The sequence below is a fragment of the Spea bombifrons genome, chromosome 6, assembly GCF_027358695.1.
Source record: "Spea bombifrons isolate aSpeBom1 chromosome 6, aSpeBom1.2.pri, whole genome shotgun sequence".
NCBI lineage: Eukaryota > Metazoa > Chordata > Amphibia > Anura > Pelobatidae > Spea > Spea bombifrons.
The window spans coordinates 17,660,564-17,682,181 of NC_071092.1; the positions used below are offsets into that span (position 1 = coordinate 17,660,564).

At 38.2% G+C, this 21,618-nt stretch overlaps 1 protein-coding gene across 2 annotated transcripts in view; it reads left to right on the forward strand.

Moving 5' to 3' along the window:
* The window catches only part of XPNPEP3 (X-prolyl aminopeptidase 3), a 211,176-nt gene that overhangs the window by 108,633 nt on the left and 80,925 nt on the right, over positions 1–21,618 (forward strand). For both annotated transcript variants that reach the window (XM_053468633.1, XM_053468632.1), the window contains exons 6-7: positions 4,071–4,133; positions 4,865–4,978. In XM_053468633.1, coding sequence (XP_053324608.1) covers positions 4,071–4,133; positions 4,865–4,978 — 177 coding nt within the window. The remainder of the gene's footprint in view (positions 1–4,070; positions 4,134–4,864; positions 4,979–21,618) is intronic.

Here is a 21,618-nt window from a genome sequence, read left to right on the forward strand (position 1 = left end):
AACTAAAACAATAATTCTATGCTAAAGGTAACAAAGCTGATACGCTTTTAGCCTGTAAACTCCGACATGTCTCAGCTGTATCTAGACCGCATCACATTACATCCCGCACTGGACAACAAAACATTAGCAATCCTTCTCAAATGACGGAAATTTTTGGAACTTACTACTCTACACCCTATAATTTACGACAAGACACCTGCTTACATCAACCCACGCAGACATTGAATCATACCTCTCACCAATCCCTTTACCAATGAACTGATCGTCATGACTCCTTAGAATCTCCTATAGAACTACGCGAGGTAGAGAGGGAAAAAGAATTCGGCCCTGGGTCCAGATGGTTACACTATGACTTATTACCGCACCTTCTTACCCACACTGGGCCCTCACTTACTCTCTCTGTTGCATTCCTACACGTCATCCGGCACTATTGCCTCACAGAATCTTAAAGCCCACATAGTTACCATACCGAAACCGGGTAAACCGACAGATGTTTGTTCTAACTACAGACCTATTTCCCTACTAAACAATGACATGAAGATATATGCCTAACCTGCTGAACTTGATTCAACATTTTTTTGAGTCCTTCACTAAATTGAAGAGCAGCTCAAGGATAGCAGCCCGGACCAGGGTCGTTCCTAGACTTAGGGGCGGCCTGGGAGTCCTTCACATCGCATCTTACCATCACGCCTGTATCCTCTCTCATGCTTTATCGTTTTATGCACGCGCCAACCCCCCGACTTGGATATATCATGAGAACGCCTTACTCTCTCCATATACGTTAGATCAACTCCTCTGGGTGCGAAGACAGTTACGTCCCTCCTTGCCTGCTTTACCTCCAACTACCTCCTATATCTTTATATGGAGTGCCATGTCTAAATATCTTCCCTCCTTGGCCTGTCTTACCTCTCTCACACCACTTTGCACCATAGAATTGCTGGTTCCTGGGCTAAGAATAACCCACTGGCTACGTCCTCACCTCCACGTGCTAGGTGACCTATATAACGGTACCACCTTACACCCCTTTTTGCATCTCTTGTCAACACATGATATTCCGCGCAGTGACTTTTATAAATACCTTCAGATCCGTCACCCACTTCATTCGTTACAATACGCCGTCGCCCAACAATCACATGTTTTCCTTGCCATAGCAACATTATGTGCTTCTGCTCCACAGTGCAAGGGAGGAATTTTGATTTGGTATTCCCTACTTATAGACCACTTATAGGCTCAAAAACTCCCCCATATGTTAGCATGGGAGAAAGAGTTGCATCTCAGCTTATCTCTGGAATCCTGGATAGAAGCAGAAGATATGATGAAAGGAATATCTTTCTGCACTAACCACCTTGAGCTCCAAAAAAAATTAGCTGCAGGTGGTACCTGACCCCACTGTACCTATCCTATATAATACCTCGTCATTCTAGACTTTGTTGGAAGGGCTGTGGGCAAGAGGACTCCATGGTCCATATGTGGTGGAGTTGTCCAGTGTTGCAACCGCTGTGTGAGTGAGTATTCTCTTCCCTTCGTTTAATATTTGTCATTATGAGTTTGATTTTCTTCCAGAGACAGCTCTCTTACACATGTTTGATGATACCCCACCTTCTCTATACGAAAATTAGCGATTCACATTCTCTTAGCTGTCAAACTGAGTATAGCTAGGAAATGGAAAGTGGCGTCACCCCCTTCTGTTGCAGAAATGATCTCTACTCTAGAAAGGCATAGAGTTATGGAAAAAATGTCGCACTTGTCGTCTCACACTGTTCATTTGTATGATAGAGTTTGGTCTCTGTGGCTTGACAGCCCAGTCTACTCTGAACATTTTCACTAATGTCTCTTGCTTAAGTAGGGGGAATCTTGAGAAGCATTGACCGCGCCTGGCTTTCACTTCCCACTTTCCGAACTCCCAGTTCGGTACCAAATGTTGAAGTGTTATTGTACCAATTATCCAGATTCTGGTTTACTACTAATGCCTCATCATTGTGTACTTTACTCCCATGATATACTGTCTTATATTCCACATTATTTTGTTTTCTTATTGTTTTTAGTTCTGTACTATTACTCAGTTTACGGATTTATACCTATCTGAAGAATCTCCAGATGTGTAAGATTTATTTTCTGTGCTAATACTACAGTGTACACGGACCCTATGGATTGTCGTCCTTTTATCAGCAATGCTGTATGAAATATGTGTTACTTTATATATCTATACTTCTAATCTGTGTCATATGCTATGATGCACTGTTATAATGTTGTATGGCAATTTACTGTAACAATACTGTGCTACAATCTTGGATCTCAATAAAATTGTATTAAAAAAAAATGACAATGGCAGCTGCACACAAGCTGAAGATTATTATGCAAAAGGGGAACTATCGGCTGAAGTTGTGTAGAATCTATCGTATTTGCTCGATTATAAGACAAGGTCTGACTATGAGACTAAGATCCAGATCCCCCACAGCGCTGCAGGGGACCTGGATCCTCCTGACTCCCCCCCCCACCACCACTTACCGGTGCTTCGGAGTCCCTGGTGTGTAGCCGGGGCAGCATGTAGACGTCTACGTGATTCACTTCCGCTGCTGCTGCTGCTAACCGCTCCTCCTTCTGGCTGCAGTTGAAGTTGCCTACGTGAATCGCGTAGATGTCTACACGCTGCCCGGACAACACACCGGGAGTCAGAAGCACCGGTGAGTTTAGTGGGGGAGTGTTAAATGGGGGCATAACGCATTTCTGTAGGCAGAGTGCTCTATGAAATGCCTTTTAACCCCCTTAATGCCACTCTGCCTCCAGAAATGCCTTTTAACCCTCTATACGCCACTCTGCCTCCTGAAATGCCTTATACCTCCCTATATGCGACTCTGTGCTATAATATGCCTTTTAACCCCCTAAATGCCAGAGTGGAATATTGGGATATAAGGCATTTCTGGGGCGGAGTGGCCATCCTGGGGGCAGATGTGCATAACTGGGGGGCAGGTTGGAAAATAAAAGGAAATAAAAACAAAATATTTTTCTCAATCATAGCTTTTATTAAAGAAAATAGTTTACCTGAATTAACATTTACTGGTCGTCTTATATTCAGGCTTTTTCGTTTTTCCTAAATTAATATTCAGATTTTGGGGGGTCGTCTTATGATCGAGCAAATACGGTACTTTGTTTTATGGAGGGGCTATTTTGTTTTAGGGTTTGGGCTAGGCTACTTAGTTTCCATTATTGATGATAATGTTACAGCATAAAAAGACATTTTAGGCAATTGTATGTTTCCCACATTGTGGCATTAGCTTGGCATGGTCCATAAAGACATGGTTTGATGAGTTTGGTGTGGAGGAACATGAGTGACCCCCACAGAACACTGACTTTGTCCCCACTGAAAACATTTGGGACACAACATTTCAAGCTAGACCTTCTCCTCTAATATTAGTGGATTTTCTTCTGGGTGAGTGGACGCTAATTCCCACAAACTCCTAAGTCTTGTTAGAAAGCCTTTCAAATGGAGGCTATTATATCTGTAAGGGGGGGCACCTACATAATAATGACCATGGTTTTGGAATGAGATGTCCCATGAGCTCATATACAGCATATGGACAAAAGTATTGGGACACCTGATCATTAAACCAACAGAGACCTTTATCACATTGCATTCTAAATGCATATACATTAATATGTAGTTAGCCCCCCTCAAGTCATGCTGAAATAGACATTGACCTTCCCCAAACTGTTCCTGCAAAGTCAGAAGCATTGTCCGAAATGTGTCCCCTTCATCCTAATAAAAATGTCAAATGAACAAGAAGTCAACGAGAAGAGTTTTGATCATCTAATCCAAATAGTGAAATCTTTTTTTTTTGTTTTTTTTTGCGCTTTACCTCTTAAAGGTAAACTTCTTCTATTTGTACACTGAAGGACTGACGTTTTTTTAAGATGCATTGCTTAAAGTTGTATGCACATTATCTTTATATTTAGAAAATCACACTTATCCCATAGGCCAGTAGTTTTTAATGCAAATAATGTGTGTGTGGCTGACCTTTTGAAGCTTAATGTTAAAATCATGATCTTATTGGTGTATTCCTGTCCTCTAGGCATTCATAGAGACTATGCACGGCAGTAAGGCTCCTGTGGATGAATCATTTATATATTCCAAGGTGAGGTGGACAGAGATCCTGTCAACAAATAATTGGGCTGACTATGGGGTCTATACCAAAGCGTTAAAGTTGCCTGCCAAGGTTCATTTGAATCTTGTTACTCAGGCCAACTCGCTCAAGCACAACCAAGGAATAATTTGGTAATCCACTAACGTAATAGATGTCCGTTACTATTAGAAGAACAAGTTGCATGTGTCATCCACTTGAAGTTGCCTCGCCAGTGAATATGGCCTATCTAGTTAGCTTGAACCTGATTGAGATGGCTAAAATGGAGCAACTTGTCTACTTAATAAAAAAAGAAAAGAACTGCAACTTTTGTTTTTTAATGAAATTCATAAAAAAGACAAAACTGAAGCAAATCTAATAATTTCAGCTTTTTTTTATTTTTTTTTAAATGTATTTATTTACTAAGGCCCTTCCTAATGATTAATAGACTATATTTAACCTACAAACTCCTGTCAACTTATTGTAACTATATAAACCCCAATAATATTTTTTATTTTTTGTTTCTACCTTTTAAGGACATGTTAAAATGAGTGTTTGCTGCAATTAGAGACATATGAAAGTAGTGGTCTGTTACTTTCTAAATTTGTTTTGCGATCAGTGTAGGGTCTTATTGTTGTAATGTAATTGAATATACAGTTTGTTGTAGTTCTCTATAACTTGCTGATTTTAGTGTGTGATTTTAGTTTGCTGATTTGGGTAACAAATACATTTTTGTCCTATCACAGTTTGATTTTGAGTGCCGGTCGAGAGGTGCTAGCATTCTTGCATACCCACCTGTTGTGGCTGGAGGAAACAGATCCAATACTCTTCACTATGTAAAGAATAACCAAATAATACAGGTTAGTATGTGATTGAATGAAGCCACAACAAAATAAAATTGTGTTTATGCCTAAAAGTTTATCTTTGTTAGCAGTGGCGTCGCTACAGGGGGCAGCAATTGGCCCCCACTAGGTTATTCCTTGCCCCCCTCCCCCCCCCGCCGAATTTGGAATCACCCAACGGATTGCCAAGGACTTTAAGTCCCGGGCTGCCTTTTTTTTTTTTTTGACGTGGAGGATATGACGTCATATCCGGCGCCCAGCAGTGAAGCAGCGGGCGCCGCCGCAGAACAGGAAGACGGAAGCCTCGTTCTCCGGCCGCAGATGAGTGAACTACAAAGGGGGAGAGAGTAGATAGTGAGTAGGGAAAGAGGAGTGAGAGGGGTTACAAAGTTATAATGGAGGCTGAAGGGGTAGAAAGTGATAACAGAGGGAGAAGGGGTAGAAAGAGATAAGGGAGGGAGTGGGGGTAGAAAGTGATAAGGGAGGGAGAAGGGGTAGAAAGTGATAATGGAGGGAGTGGGGGTAGTAAGAATATTGAATTGAAGTAAAGTGTGAATGAGTGAGATGAGGGAGAGCGTGAGTTAATATGTGGATGAATTGTCTGAATGAGGGAGAGCGTGAGTTAATGTGGATGAATTGTCTGAATGAGATCTATGCCTGTAATTTAGGTGGTTTTAAATATACCTTTAATGCTGACTTTTTATGTGAATTCCACTTGATCTGTACCTGCAAAGCTGGGTTTGTGTGTTATTCTGTAGATCCATATCTACTATGCTATGTTTCCATTAGGGCTGAAACAACTAATCGATAATAATCGATAATGAAAATCGTTTTATCGATTTATAAAAAGAGGTCTTTTTCAGAGCAAATGCTCTGAAAAACTCCTCTCCTTATATAATCCGACCTTAAACAGAGATCGGATTATAACACTAGAATCCAGATCCCCCGCAACGCTGCAGGGGACCTGGATTCCCCTCACTGTCGGCCGGTCTCTCACTTCCGTCTCTCTCCCCCCTCCCATACACCCCTCTGACTCCTCCCCCCTCCCATACACTGCTCTGCCTCTCTCCCGACTCCCTGGTGTTTTGTGAACCTCCGTTGCTGACAGGCACTTTCACTGCAGCTTCATAGAAGCCTCAGCGTAAGTGAAGGTGAGTAACGGAGGCCGTCTGTGCACATCGTGCAGACCCCCACCGGCTGACAGAGAATCGAGGTCTCCTGCAGAGGATCATCCTCTCTGTCAGCTGGTGGGGGTCTGCGCGATGCGCACAGACAGCCTCCGTCACTGCCCTTCACTTACGCTGAGGCTTCTATGAAGCTGCAGTGAAAGTGCCTGTCAGCAACGGAGGTTCACAAAACACCAGGGAGTCGGGAGAGAGGCAGAGTGGAGTATGGGAGGGGGAGGAGGCAGAGTGAAGTATGGGAGGGGGAGGAGGCAGAGTGGTGTATGGGAGGGGGAGAAGGCAGAGTGGAGTATGGGAGGGGGAGGAAGCAGAGTGGTGTATGGGAGGGGGGAGGAGGCAGAGTGGTGTATGGGAGGGGGGAGGAGGCAGAGCGGTGTATGGGAGGGGGGAGGAGGCAGAGTGGAGTATGGGAGGGGGGAGGAGGCAGAGTGGAGTGTGGGAGGGGGAGGAGGCAGAGTGGAGTATGAGAGGAGGAGGAGGCAGAGTGGAGTATGGGAGGGGGAGGAGGCAGAGTGGTGTATGGGTGAGTTATAGTGGTGTATAGGGGATATAATGAATTTCAGGGTAGCAGAGTGGTGTATGGGGGTGTAATGAATTTCAGGGAGGCAGAATGGCATATCTGGGGGAGTTAGAGTGGTGTATAGGGGGAGGTAGAGTGGTGTATGGGGGGTATAATGAATTTCAGAGTGGCATATCTGGGGGAGGCAGAGTGGTGAATCAGGGAGTATAATGAATTTCAGGGTGGTGCAGGGCATTTATGGGGAGCGGAGTGGCATATCAGGGTGCACAGTGGCATATAGGCAGGTATAAGGCATAAATGGGGGCGAGTGGCATATTGGAAGTTATAAGGCATATAGGGGGTATAAGGTATATCGATATTAGGCATATCAGGGGGGCATAAGACATATAAGGAGTATAAGGCGTATCGGGGGCACAGTGGCATATCAGGGGGCACAGTGGAATCTCTGGCATATAAGTGGTATAAGGCATATATGGGGGCAGAGTGGCAAGCTGGGGGTCAGATGTGCATAACTGGGGGCAGTTTGGTAAATAAAAGAAAATATAAACAAGGCTTTTTTCTCAGTTTTTATTAAATATGAAAAATAGTTAACATATGAATTATTATTTACTAATAACTTTGTATTAAAACCTAGTTTGAAAAACACTGTGCTTGGGTTCCTGTAGCTTTTATTATTATGTCAGTAAAATAAGAAGGTGAATAGAGAGAGGCCATTGCAATAAAGAGACGAAAGTGTAAATTGTAAGTTTTTTATTACATTATTTGAAATTTAAAAAAATTGCATTTTTTATCCGATTAATCGAAAAAATATTCTGCCAACTAATCAATTATTAAAATAATCGTTAGTTGCAGAGACCTAGTTTCCATACATTATTTATGTATACCTGCAAATACAGGGTTTGCATGTCTTGTTCAGTTGATTAATACCTGCAATACTATTTCCATGTATGTATTTGATCTATACCTGCAATGCTATGTTTCATATATTATTATTCTATACCTGCAAATACAGGATTTGTATGTCTGATTCTGTTTATTTGATATATACCTTCAGTGCTGAGATCAAAAGTGAATTTCAATTGATCTATACATACAAAGCTGGGTTTGTGTGTTAATGTGTTGATCTATACCTGCTATCGGCAGCAGGGTCTAATATTTATATATATATATATATATATATATATCTGCAGCAGGGACTAATATTAATATATATATTTTTTTAAATTATTCTTTATTCAGTTTGTTTAAAATAATTATGACAAACATTGGCATGTAAGTTACTTACATAATAATTAAAGTAACCTACAATGTACTTCTTACGATAATCGTTAATTTGTAAATTATAACAAACATACGTACAACATACAATTAGACAATACGACAAAGCTCTTGGGATTAATAATCTTGGTAACATTTTTAGGTCTCACTGAGGGGTCTACATTTGACGAGGTACAAAGGTTGAACTCATCAGCCGAACAGAAATAAGTATATATATATATATATATATATATATATATATATATATATATATATATATATATATATATGTGTTTAGAGTTATTAAATTCTCAAGAACTCCCTGAAATAAATATGTTCCAACTAGACCAGATTTTATTATAAAAAGCTATATTGTTTCTAAAAAAATACCTCTCTGAAATAGCCTGTATTTTAATTTGATTATAAATTTCATCCTGTGATGGGGTGTCATAGCTTTTCCAATTTCTGGCAATACATATTTTGCATGCCAATAATACATTAATTAACCAAATTTTATTAAATTTAGGCATTTGCGGGAGGTCTAAGTGGAACATAAAGATTTGAGGCGTCAGGAAAATCTTAATACCAGTAGCTAATTGAAATATAGAACATACCAAGTTCTTGATAGGATTAAGATTAAGACATTCCCACCATATGTGGAAATGAGTTCCAACTGATTTTTGACAACGCCAACAAACATCACTATTTCCATTATACATTTTACTAAGTTTGCTTGGAACCAGATACCAACGGTGTAATAATTTATAATATTGTTCATGGAGATTTAAACAATGTACTGATTTTCTTGTATGGTACCAAGCTTTATACCACTTTTGTAAATGAAATTCCTCTCGGAGGTCTCTTTCCCATGATAAAATTGTTTTACATTTTTCAGAGGACGTTATGTTTGTCAGCAATTTAGACACCTTCGAGATTATTTTTGCTTGAGGGGGTTCTGAGAAAAAATCATCCAAATCATCATGTGCCCTTAAGGGGTTTGATAATAAAAATTGTTTAATACGTAAATAAGAAAAAAGTTCTTTGTTTAATAAATTATATCTTATTTGAATGTCTGCAAAAGGAATTATGACTTGTCCCTCCGTAAAATCTGCTAATTTATGTATTCCGCATCGTTTCCATCCTTGAACATTTAAGTCTATGATATATATGTTTAAGATTTCTATGGGAGATAATTCTGATGTAGCTGTTGATAAGCCGTAATCTTTCCGAACTTTAAATATTGCATTCAAAGTATCTCTCACCAAGGGGTTTACTAATTTTAAATTGTTCAATGTTTTCTTATCTAACCAGATTAATTTAAATGGATCGATATTATTACTGGTAATTATGTTTAGTTTTAGTTCCCCATGCCAAAGCATGAGATATACGGGAGGCCTCATAAAGTCTGTATAAATCTGGGTATCCCAACCCTTCGTGAGAGATGCTCCTCCTCATGATATTTTTAGATATCCTTGGTTTCTTAGCTGACCAGACAAATATTGTAAATAACTTATCAAAGTCTCTTAAAACATTTTTAGGAACTTGATATGGAATAGTTCGAAACAAATACAGTATCTTTGGTATTAGGTATGCTTTTAAGATATTTATGCGGCCTAACCAAGATAATTCTAATTTTTTCCATTTTGAAGTTAAACCTTTCATTTCTTCTAACAATGTGCTATAATTTAAAGAAATTGTGTCAAATGGATTTTTACTAATAATACCCAAATATTCGACTTTGTTTTGGGGTTTAACTTCATAAGTTCCCTCTGAGAAATATCTTCGTTGAGTTTCTTTTAAGTTAAAGGTTATTATTTGTGTCTTTAAGAAATTAATTTTTAAAGTTAGAGAGGGACGAGTATTCCCTTATTTCTTCTAGGATGGAAGGACATGACTGTTCAGGAAAAGATATTGTTAAGAGTACATCGTCTGCGTATAATGTAATTAAATGTTCCTGGGGTCCTATTTTTATCCCATTAATTTTCTGTGAATTTCTAATAGATGCTGCTAAGGGTTCCATAATTAAAGCATAAATCAAGGGCGCTAAAGGGCATCCCTGACGGGTACCATTTTGAATATTAAAGAATTGAGATTCAAATGCCATTCCTTTTATTCTGGCCGTAGGAGAGGAGTATAGTGCCATAACGGATCTCATATATCTATCGTTTAGTCCATATGTATGGAGAGTTGCTTCCATGAACTTCCAGTTGACTCTGTCGAAAGCTTTTTCTGCATCAAGTGCTAATAAAGCCGAAGGGATTTTATTACGATTGATTATATCTAGTATATTAAAGAGTCTTCGGGTATTATCTTCCCCTGATCTTCCTAATATGAAACCCGTTTGGTCAGGATGAATTAGGTCTGGCATTATTGTTTTCAATCTTTGAGCAAGTATTTTTGAAAAAATTTTGACGTCTACATTTATAAGGGAAATTGGTCTGCAATTTGTCACTCTAGTCGGATCCTTGCCTGATTTCAGTATTGGTGTTATTGCTGCTTCAAGCATTTCTTTTGGAAATGTCCCTTTTTCTTCTATTTCATCAAATAGCCTTTTAAAAATTGGTATTAACTCCACGCGTAAAGTCTTAAAAAAAAGTGTTGAAAATCCGTCAGGCCCTGGCGCTTTGCCTGGTATAAGACTAGTGATAGCTTCGTCAATCTCTTTAATAGAAAAGGGTTGATTTAACAAATTTGATTGTTCCTTTGTTATTTGAGGAAGACCTAATTTCTCCAAATAGGAATATATTTGTATTTCTGACTTATTGGGATTGTCTAAATTATAAAGTGATTCGTAGTAATTCTTAAATGCTTCTCCTATTTGAGATGGAGATAAATATATTTTATCATTAAAATGTATTTGTTTAATCCTATAGTTTTGATTTTGAGCTTTGATCTTATTCGTTAACTCCCGGGAGATTCGGTTATTACTACAGTACCATTTTTGTTTTAAACGAGTCATAATATTATCTAACTTAAGTTGTAATTTAATTAATATCTGTGCTTTAATTGATTTTATTTCTTCCATCTTTTCTTCGCTAGGATTTGTTTTATTATCTCTTTCTATAGTTGCTAGCGCAATATGTAGATCAGTCAGGTCCTTCCCCCTTGTCTTTTTAATCCATGATGCTTTTTTAATTAAATGGCCTCTCAAGAAACATTTCATAGCGCACCATAGAGTACTCATTGAGATGTCCCCTGTGTCATTAGTTTCTAGAAATAATTCTGCTAAGGCACGCAACTCTTTCCTATCTTCTTCTGATTTTATCGTTTGTTCATTCAAACGCCATCTGAAACTCTTTTTATAAATTGGATTATCTAAAATTAAAACATAAACTGGTGCATGATCTGACCAGGTAATATTACCTATCGAGGAGGAGGAGCATCTCTCCAGTGTGGGCCCGACATAAAAAAAGTGTCTGTTCGTGAGTATGATTTATGGGGTAAAGAAAAAAAGGTAAAATCTGTTTATTCTGGATGCATAGTCCGCCAGACATCGTATAAATTTTGTTTAAACAAATAGGCTGAAAACAAATCTGCTTTTTTCTTTAATCTTTTATCAGATATTTCGGTTTTCTTAACCCCTTCGCGACCTTTGCCGGTTCAGGACCGTCATGACATGAAGGTCGCTAAATGACCTTTGACGGTCCTGAACCGTCATAAAATAAAATAAGCTTAGAAAGTGATCAACGATCACTTTCTTCGCTTAAACGGCGTTACTGTAATGCCTCGATGTCGAGGCATTCAGTAACGCCGAGATCGGCATCGGGGGCCATGTCTGGCCCCTCCCCGGGGCGTCAACAGCCGCCATACATTGTATGGCGGCGGACGCCCGTTTTAAAAGCGTTTAGGAGGCGATCGACGATCGCCTCCTAACTTTAAATGGTGTCGCTGGAATGCCTCGATCAGGAGGCATCCAGCGACACCAAACACTTACCTTTGGATGGGCTGTGACCGCTCCGGAGAGCGGTCACAGCCGCAGCTGCCGGTGATCTTCGCCATCAAGCAAGATGGCGGCGGCCCGGGAAAATAAACAATAAAGATGATAGAGTTAGCTAGACGGTCTCCAGACCCTCTAGAGAACTCTGGCTCCACTTGCAGGTTGAATACAGGTACTGCATTCAACCATGCAAGTCAATGGAGCCCAGCTTTCTAATCACTATGTGATTAGTAAAATATTCAAAAAAAAAAATAAAAAAAAATAAAAAATGGAAAAAAAATAAAAAAAAAATGTGCTAACATTTAAAAATAATTATGCACTGATGTCACTAGATGAACCATCCAGTACATTGCAAAATGTGTAAAAAAAATATAAAAAAAGTATTAAAAAAATAAAATAAAATAAAAAAATAAAGTTTATTATTTTGAGCAAGTGCTAAAATTTCTCAAAAATCTCAACAAAGAGTTAAAATAAAAGCACTTCAAATACCCAAGGGGTGTCTAATATATAAAAAAAATGGCTGATGGGGTAAATTGGAGTGGCCAAGCTCAAAGATAGGGCATAGGTACAGACTGACCAAAATGGAGAAAAAAAGCGCACTTCCCAAATGTGGCATTTTAAATCTCAAACAACCCGACAAACCCTCGCATGTCGGGTATCACTGCACTCAGGAGATGTTCCTGAACACACATTGGGGTGTTGTTTGACAGTGGCATATACCAGAACCTGTATATCTATAACTAAAGTACAATTTGTGTGGGAAAAAAAATACTATTACAAAGTTTGACAAAGTGTAGTTCTATAATTGGTGCATGGAAAGGGTTAAAATAACAGCATTTGGAATACCCTGGGGTGTCTAGTTTTCAAAAATATATGGTTTGAATGGGTTAAATTGAGTTAACCCGCTTCAAAGATATTCCAAAGAGGAGATGGAGGCAGAATGACCAAATGACCACCTGGATTACGCATGCCCCAAAAGTAGCCTTTTACCAGCCAAACAATCTGACAAACCCATGCATGTGGGGTATCGCTGTACTCAGGAGATGTTCCTGAACACATATTGGGGGGTTGTTTTACAGTGACATATATCAGGACCTGTATATCTATAACTAAAGTACAATTTGTGTGAAAAAATAAATAAAAAAAATGACTATTACAAAGTTTGACAAAGTGTAGTTCTATAATTGGTGCATGGAAAGGGTTAAAATAACAGCATTTGGAATACCCTGGGGTGTCTAGTTTTCAAAAATATATGGTTTGAGGGGGTTAAATTGAGTTAACTGGCTTCAAAGATCTTCCAAAGAGGAGATGGAGGCAGAATGACCAGATTTGTTAAAAAAGATTTGGAAATCATAAAACGCTGCTTGTACTTATTGCCCTATAACTTACAAAAAACAGCAAAAAAACATAAAAACATTGGGTATTTCTAAACTCAGGACAAGTAGTAGAATCTATTTAGCTCGTTTTTTTACTTGCTTTTTTAGGTGAGTGAAAGATTTTTCAAATAAAAGTCATAAAATATGTTTTTTTTCAATTTTTCACCATGTTTTTTTTTATTTTTTTATAGTAAATAAGATGATACGATCAAAATAATGGTATCCGAAGAAAGCCCATCTTGTCCTGAAAAAAACAATATATAACTTATGTGGGTACACTAAATGGGTGAGGAGAAAATTACAGCTGAACACAAGCACCACAAAAGTGTCAAAACAGCTGCGGTCCCACAGGGTACAAAACGAAAAATGAGCCCGGTCCTTAAGGGGTTAAAGGGTTTCCTGACCAGGTTAAAATCCTGAATACTATTAAAGTCTCCCCCTATAATAACCAAACCTTTTTCAATTTTCTCAAGAGTCTCGATTGAATCGTTGAAAAATTTAACTGTTGAATCAGAAGGGGCATAAAGGGACATAAACGTATAGAGAATATCATTAATTTTGCAAACTAAAATTAATCTTCTCCCGTCTTTATCTGATTGGTGCATAATGTATTCAAATTTAATTTTGTGAGATAGTATTATGGCAACACCCCTTTTCTTCTTCTCTGACATAGAAGAAGTAAATATATGTGGGTATCTACGGTATTTCCACAATAGTTTTTGTTGTTTTTAACCAATGAGTTTCTTGGATGAAGGCAATATCAACATTTTCTTTTAGCAGAGAATCATAAAGATAAGACCTTTTATACGGCGAGTTCAACCCTTGTGCATTAATTGTTACTAATTTGAGGGACATTTTAAAGAATAGTAAAAAGGTTTTTTTGTAAAAAATTGACCCATATTTATCGCCAAGTAGACAAATACCTCAGTAAAGATCATAGATAATATAGCGTAAAATCCGTCGAGTTTAACATTAAACATGAAATTAATTACGTACATCTTAATCTTAACGAGTGACATAGGAACATATAGAAAAACATTCATTCTATCTTTTCTATCTCCATTCTCTGGGGGGGGGGTACCGAAAGTCAACCTCCCTATGTGGAGAAAAAGTCCCTGATCCATCTGGGATTATCGCGAGGGGGCGTGCCCAGGGCTATGGACAAAAAAAAAACAAAAAAAAAAAAAAACCTTTTCGTGAAGTGTAGATATTTAGTATTTATAAATTTATGTATGTGTTATAATAAACTAAATAGTATGGATATCACTAATATTTCCTAAATTACTTCAAATTATCTATCTCATACTATTGTTATGTGAGAAAAAAAAAAAAAAAACCTTTTCGTGAAGTGTAGATAATTAGTGTATAAATTTGTGTGTGTGCTATAGTAAACTATATAATATAAATATCATTATTATAAAAGTGTATATATTTACTTTATTCTCTTTCATAGATTTACCCAATTTGGGTCGTACAATATAAATTTAGCTTGGGGGGTGTTTCTTAAATTACGTATGTTCTTGTGATTCCCCCATTATATAGGTTTCGTGTAAATTTTTTAATATTACAAAATAAATTAAATTATTTATATTAAAAGTGTATATAAGTCTTCTATGTGTAAGTCTACTGTATCCCAATCTTTACAAATGATAAACAGTTATGTACTTAGATTTCTGTGTTATACTTAAATTTAGATATCAAAAATGTGTTTCTTCAAAAAAAAAAATTAAAAATGAAGGCGGGAGCCTCTATAATTCTATTCATCAATCTCATTTTAGTAGACCCCAAATAATTAATTTAGCTTTAAGCTGTTCTGGGTCCTGGCAGGTATATTGTTTTCCACTGTAATTGACCCTTATTTTTATGGGGAATCCCCAAGTATATTTGATATTATGTTCTCTAAGACAAGCTGTAAGGTCCGCAAATTTACTCCTATTAAATCTTGTAGTTTGAGAGAGATCCGGGTAAAATGTTAGTGGTGTAAATTTTTAGTTTTTTTGCGGATTTGCTCTCCATTCTTTTATAAACTGGTCTTTAATCCGGAGACTTGCAAAAATAACTATTGTGTCTCTGTCTCTATCCTTATACATAGGGTTAATTGGCTTTGGAATTCTATAAACATTCTCAATTGGTGTAAATCCAAGTGATTTTATGTCCATGTATGTTGCCAAAAGCTCCATTATATATTGATCCATATTTATAGTTGTTTCTGGAATTCCTCTGATTCTTAGATTTTTCCTTCTGGAACTGTCTTCAATGTCTGCTATTTTGTGCTCCATTTTTTTAATCTCCAGGCTGTAGCTTTCATTTTGAACTTTCAGATCTTTTATAATTGTTTGAAGAGTGGAAATCTCTTGAGAATGAGAGAGTAATGAAGATTTTATAGTAGATATCTCGTCTTTATAGTCCTTCAGATTTCTGTCTAGATCCAACTTAATTCTCATATATAAGGTTTCTAAAGCTGATGACAAGTCTTTATGAGATATGTATGGTTGTTGGATTTGATCTGGTTCATCAGTACCGTGTTCCAATATTGATTTTTCAGGTGATTCTGAAAGACTTAGCTGACTACGAGGAGAGTAAAAAGTGCTTATGGATTGCGGTTTCCTTGATTTATTTGTATTCTTAATTTTCTCACCTTTATCCATTTTATCGATTTTAGGAGGCATAGTTCATATGTAAATAGTTTCTTACTGAAGAGAGATTAAAGATCTTTATTCTTTTTCAGTTGATGTTTCGGTTGTTTGGATTTATCCCAAAATATGAACCAATTATTACTAGCTTGTTATCTCAGATTCAAATTAAATCGTGAGCCTTTGTTCGACTCCAATTGTAGGTCTCTTACAGTACCCTCTTAACTAGAGGAGGAATATCTCGGTGTGATATATTAATCGTGCAATTGTTTCAGCGAATTTTTACTATCTTTAGTTAGGTTCAATAAATTATATATATATCAGGAGTGCCAGTTAGCACCTTTTATATCAGTAGATTTCAAACTTGATTTACATAGAATAAAGCTCGGTCAGTGATAGTTCACTTTCTTTCCCCAATATGATAATATGATGTACTAATAATGCAATTATGCAATTATTTCAGAGGGGTATCCACTATCTTCGCTTAAATTCTATGTTTCGCAATAGATTTCCAATTTGGTTGTCATAAAAAAAAAAAAAAAAGAGAGGAAAAAACCACTACAACCAATGCTGGTTTACTGTTCACTGACTCTCCATTCCACTTTTAGTCCAGAGATTGCAATTCACTTTTAACTTGAGGAGGGGTATCCCCCAGTGTGATATATTAACCATGCGGTTATTTCAGTGGGGTTTTTTGCAATTTTCAGTTAGGTTCCATAAGTTGTATACGTATCAGGAGTGCCAATTAAGCTATTGTAACAGTAGATTTCAACATTACGTTGCATAAAATAGAACTCAGTCAATAATCAATTTCTCTCCCCAATATGATGTATTAATAATGCAGTTATTTCAAAAAGGGTTCTTGCACTCTTCACTTAAATTCTATGTGTTATATGCGTGTTCAATGCAATAAATTTTCCAATTCATTCATTATTCAGAAGAGGGGAAAAAAAAAAAAAAAAAAAAAAAGAAATTAAGGTCCTACCAGGTTAGTGCCGCAATACACAGTAAGCCTGGGTTGTTGTATTCAGTATGTTGCACACGTTGATCAACATATATGGAGCAAACGGTTCAGTGCATATCGATATTTCTTGTTTGAATCCGAGGGATTTGAATGGGATTTAGTGTTTAATGTTCCGCGGACAGCACCGCCAAACCGCCAATCTTCCAACCACCTGACTGACTAGGTCAGCGTGGTTGCGGGTACACGAGGCAATGCCAGGGAGGCGGACCGCTGCACGAGGTCATGTAACCTCTGTACGATCCCTCAGTGTCGCGTCTCTGTCCGGCTCAGGACCCAAGCTCTACCTCCGTTCACCTGGTCTAGGTCACGTCGCGGCGTTCCTCCAGTTTATCGTCGGAGGTGAATTGCCCCTCGTTGCCTCTTGTCTCACGCCGGCAGCGGCTCCCGCATCAGCACAAAGCGCAAGGACCGCCCCCTCACACACGCCATCACGTTCTAATATTAATATATATATCGGCAACTGGGGCTAATATTAATATATATGGGCAGCAGGGGCTAATATATATATACCGTATTTGCTCGATTATAAGACGACCCTGATTATAAGACGACCCCCCAAAATCAAAATATTAATTTAGGGGAAAAAAACAAAAAGCCTGAATATAAGACTACCCTATAGGAAAAAAAGTTTTACTAGTAAATATTAATTCATGTAAACTAATTTTCATATTTAATAAAAGCTATGATTGAGAAAAATATATTTTTTATTTCCTTTTATTTGCCAACCTGCCCCCCCCCAGTTATGCACATCTGCCCCAGGCTTGCCATTCTGCCCCCAGAAATGCCTTATACCCCCCTATTTGCCACTCTGCCCCATGATGTGCCATTTAACCCCCTATATGCCCCTCTGCCCCATGATATGCCTATACCACTATATGCCACTCTGGCATATAGGGGGTTAAAAGGCATATCATGGGGCTGAGAATGCATTTCTGGAGATATATATATACTGCTAACAGCAATCACACTCCTATCAAGCCAAGGCAGCCAGTACATGCTGGAACCTGGAGATGTTAGCAGTGTGATTACAGCCTCCCTATGCCATGCTACCACCCCCACCCCCCTTACACATCCATGCTATCACACACACACTCATTCACAAACATTTAAATACTCATTCATTCCATTAAACACACACACACACGGGCTCAAACCCCCCACTCCCTTACCTGAACTGCAGATCTCCCACTCAAAGACTTCTGCGGGGGGCCGGCTGTGTGAGCAACTTCTCTGGCCCCGCCCCCAGAGGAAGGAGGGGGGGAGGTAGAGTTATGTGAGGACTGTGCAAGCTTCCTGTTTCCTGCTGCTAATAGCAGAGACGCTGCACGCGATCAAAGCCCGGTAAGCAGCACGGCCCCAGCAGAAAGAGGTCTGATTAGAAGACGACCTCGATTATAAGACGAGGGGTATTTTTCAGAGCATTTGCTCTGGAAAATACCTCGTCTTATAATCGAGCAAATACGGTATATATATCAGCAGGATCTAATATTTATATTTATCGGCAGCAGGGTCTAATATTAGGCCCTGAAATCATTTAGTGGAAAAGTTAAGGTATTCTGTTGTTTACTCTAATATTTATTTCAAGGAAAATTGTGGCTTCAGGCTTCCCATGTTGAATAATCAAGTATTGTATTGTCCAGTAACAAAAGTATAATTCCATAGCACATTACTTTCAGCCGGCAATAATATATATATTCCAAAAGTAGTTACCGGCACTCATGGGACTCTGGTCCAGAAAAACAGAGTTTCATGGAATTATTTAAAACAAGTCCCATGAGTGCCGGTAACTACTCTTGTAATCTATATTAAAAATGTATATGTATTATAAATCTATCTATCTATATATATATATATATATATATATAATGTTTTTTCAGTGGTATGATTTAATGGTGGAAATTATAAATGCCCCCCAGTTTGACTGTGATATCTTGTGTGCCCCCCCATATATTGTCGCCACTGTTTGTTAGATACGGTAGAGTAGTCTTGCTGTATATTTTGGCTTATATTTTGGCCATGGGCAGGAGGTCTGGACAGGTGAAAAGGAGACAGCAGCCCCTCTGCCACATCCTGGTGCTTGGTGCACTTAATTGATGAGTGGAAAGAAAAAGAGTGAGATTCAGCACTTAAGATAAAAATGCCAGATATCTGGTGTAATGACACAACTTAACCCCTTCGTGACAAAGGCTGATTTTACCTTTTGTACCCTTCGGGACAATGGACGTTTTAACATTTCTGCGCTGCTCGTGTTTAGCTGTGATTTTTTTCTTTCCCGTTTACTGAACCCACACAAGTTATATATTGTTTTTTTCAGGACAAGAAGGGCTTTCTTTAGACGGCATTTTGATTGTATCATATTATTTACTATTAAAAAAAGTATAAAATATGGTGAAACATTTAGAAAAAAATTACTTTTAGTTGAAAAATCTTTTACTCATCTATAAAAGGTCATGAAAAAACCTGCTAAATAGATTCTACTATTTGTCCTGAGTTTAGAAATACCCAATGTTTTTTTGCTTTTTTCTACACGTTATGGGGCAATAAGTACAGGTAGCATTTTGCTATTTCAAAGCCATTTTTTCCAATGCAATTTACCCCATCAAATCATATATTTTTGAAAACTAGACACCCCAGTATTTTAACTCTTTCTAACAGGTTCTGGTATATGTCACTGTCATAAAACAACCCAATATGTGTTCAGCAACATCTCCTGAGTACAGCGATACCTCACATGAATGATTTTGCTTGGCTGTTTGGGGGGGGGAAAGGGCCACATTTGGGGTATGCACATTTTTCAATGTTGAACTTTGGCGTTTGGCGATCAACTGCCCATTTTTTCAAAGTTGCAGTAGTATTTTTGTGTGTATTTTTCCCCCCACACACCTACTTTATGTATGAATTTATAGCTCCTGGTATATGGGTTTGTCATTTTTTGGGGGAACTAAAAGGCCACATTTGGGACGTGTGCATTTTTCTAATTGGAAATTAGATGTGTTGTCATCCTTCCCCTCGTGTTAATTGGGACATTGTTGAACCCGGCCAATTCAATTTACCCCATCAGATCATACATTTTTTTAAAGTAGACACCCCATCGGCATTTAATATGCCAGTATTTTAACTCTTTCCATGCGAGCTAATGTGCTAATTTTAGGACTTGCTCACAAAAATATAGTTTTTATATATATATTTTATTTTTTTTGCCTTTTTTATATTTTTTTTTACATTTTTTTCAACTTGAAGGTTCCCCTGATAGTGACATGAGTGGGAAATTATTTTTACATTTTACTGTTTTTTAACTTTTTTTCTAATTATTATTAATTTTATTTTATTTTTTAATTTATTTTTACTAATCACACTGTGATTAGAAAGCTGGGCTCCATTGACTTGCATGGTTGAATGCAGTACCTGTATTCAACCTGCAAGTGGAGCCAGAGTTCTCTAGAGGGTCTGGAGACCATCTAGCGAACTTTTTCATCTTTATTATTTTTTTTCCCAGGCCGCCGCCATCTTGCGGATGGTGAAGATTGCATGCAGCTGCGGCTGTGACCGCTCTCCGGAGCGGTCACAGCCCGTCCTGGGGTAAGTGTTTGGTGTCGCTGAATGCCTCCTGATCGAGGCATTCCAGCGACACCATTTAAGTTTAGGAGGTGATCGTTGATCGCCTCCTAAACGCTTTTAAAATGGGCGTCCGCCGCCATACAATGTATGGCGGATGTTGACGCCCCGGGGAGGGGCCAGACATCCGTGGCGTTGCCTCGAGGTCGAGGCATTACAGCAACACTGTTTGCTACGTTCGCTTTCTGCACCCGTTTAAAGTCATGACGGTCCTGGCACGTCAATCGTCAACAGTTTGTTTTCCGGTGACGTGCCCGGACCGTCAATTGTCATCAAGGGGTTAAACAAGTATTATACCTTGGTGCTGCAGAACCAACACACTGACCACAAGTGTGTAAAAGATAATACTTAAAACAAAGAAATAAAGTGGTGTGCAAGATTTACAGACGACACCACAATATAATACTTCATTTAAGTGGATTCTTTAATAGGTTCCTCTGTTGGGAAGCCCATAGAGCCCCTTCTGGGGGATGGTGTTTCTTTTTTGTACCGGTGTAACAGAAAAGACCAGAGGAGAAAGAGTTAAAAAAAAAAAAAAAAAAGTAGTAGTAGCTTTAATATAAATAAAAAACTAGTATCTTACATATAAGAATACTTTAACGCTCCCGTGGGAAGGACTGGAATAATGCTGTGTTGTACCAGTAGCAGCTTGGTTCTCACAGGATTCCTCTGTGTCCACTTCCTCAATGGGCGTATTCAGCACAACGCGTTTCACCAGTCGGCTTCCTCAGGTGCATAATCTCTCCATCTCCAGTCTTCCCATTTATAGAGCCATTAACCCCTTTTCTACGATCACTTGATTGAGTCCATTAACCCCTTCTTTACAAAAACACTCAATTACCATAAAAATATGATTGATAGATAAAACAAGTAAAAAATATTAAAAAAATACTAGTGTTCTAAATGAGGTCATCACATAAGAAATAGCCACAAATATATCATACAGGCCTTTTGACACATATAATGACATATGTTCATAAGGTGCTGCATAACATGCAAAAGGCTAATAATTATAGCAGAGTACTGGTGTTGCAATAGTTAATTTAAAGTGCAAACTTGAGTTGCTTCTGAATTGAGAAAAAGTCTCTTTTTCAAGTAGGCTATTTTAAGTA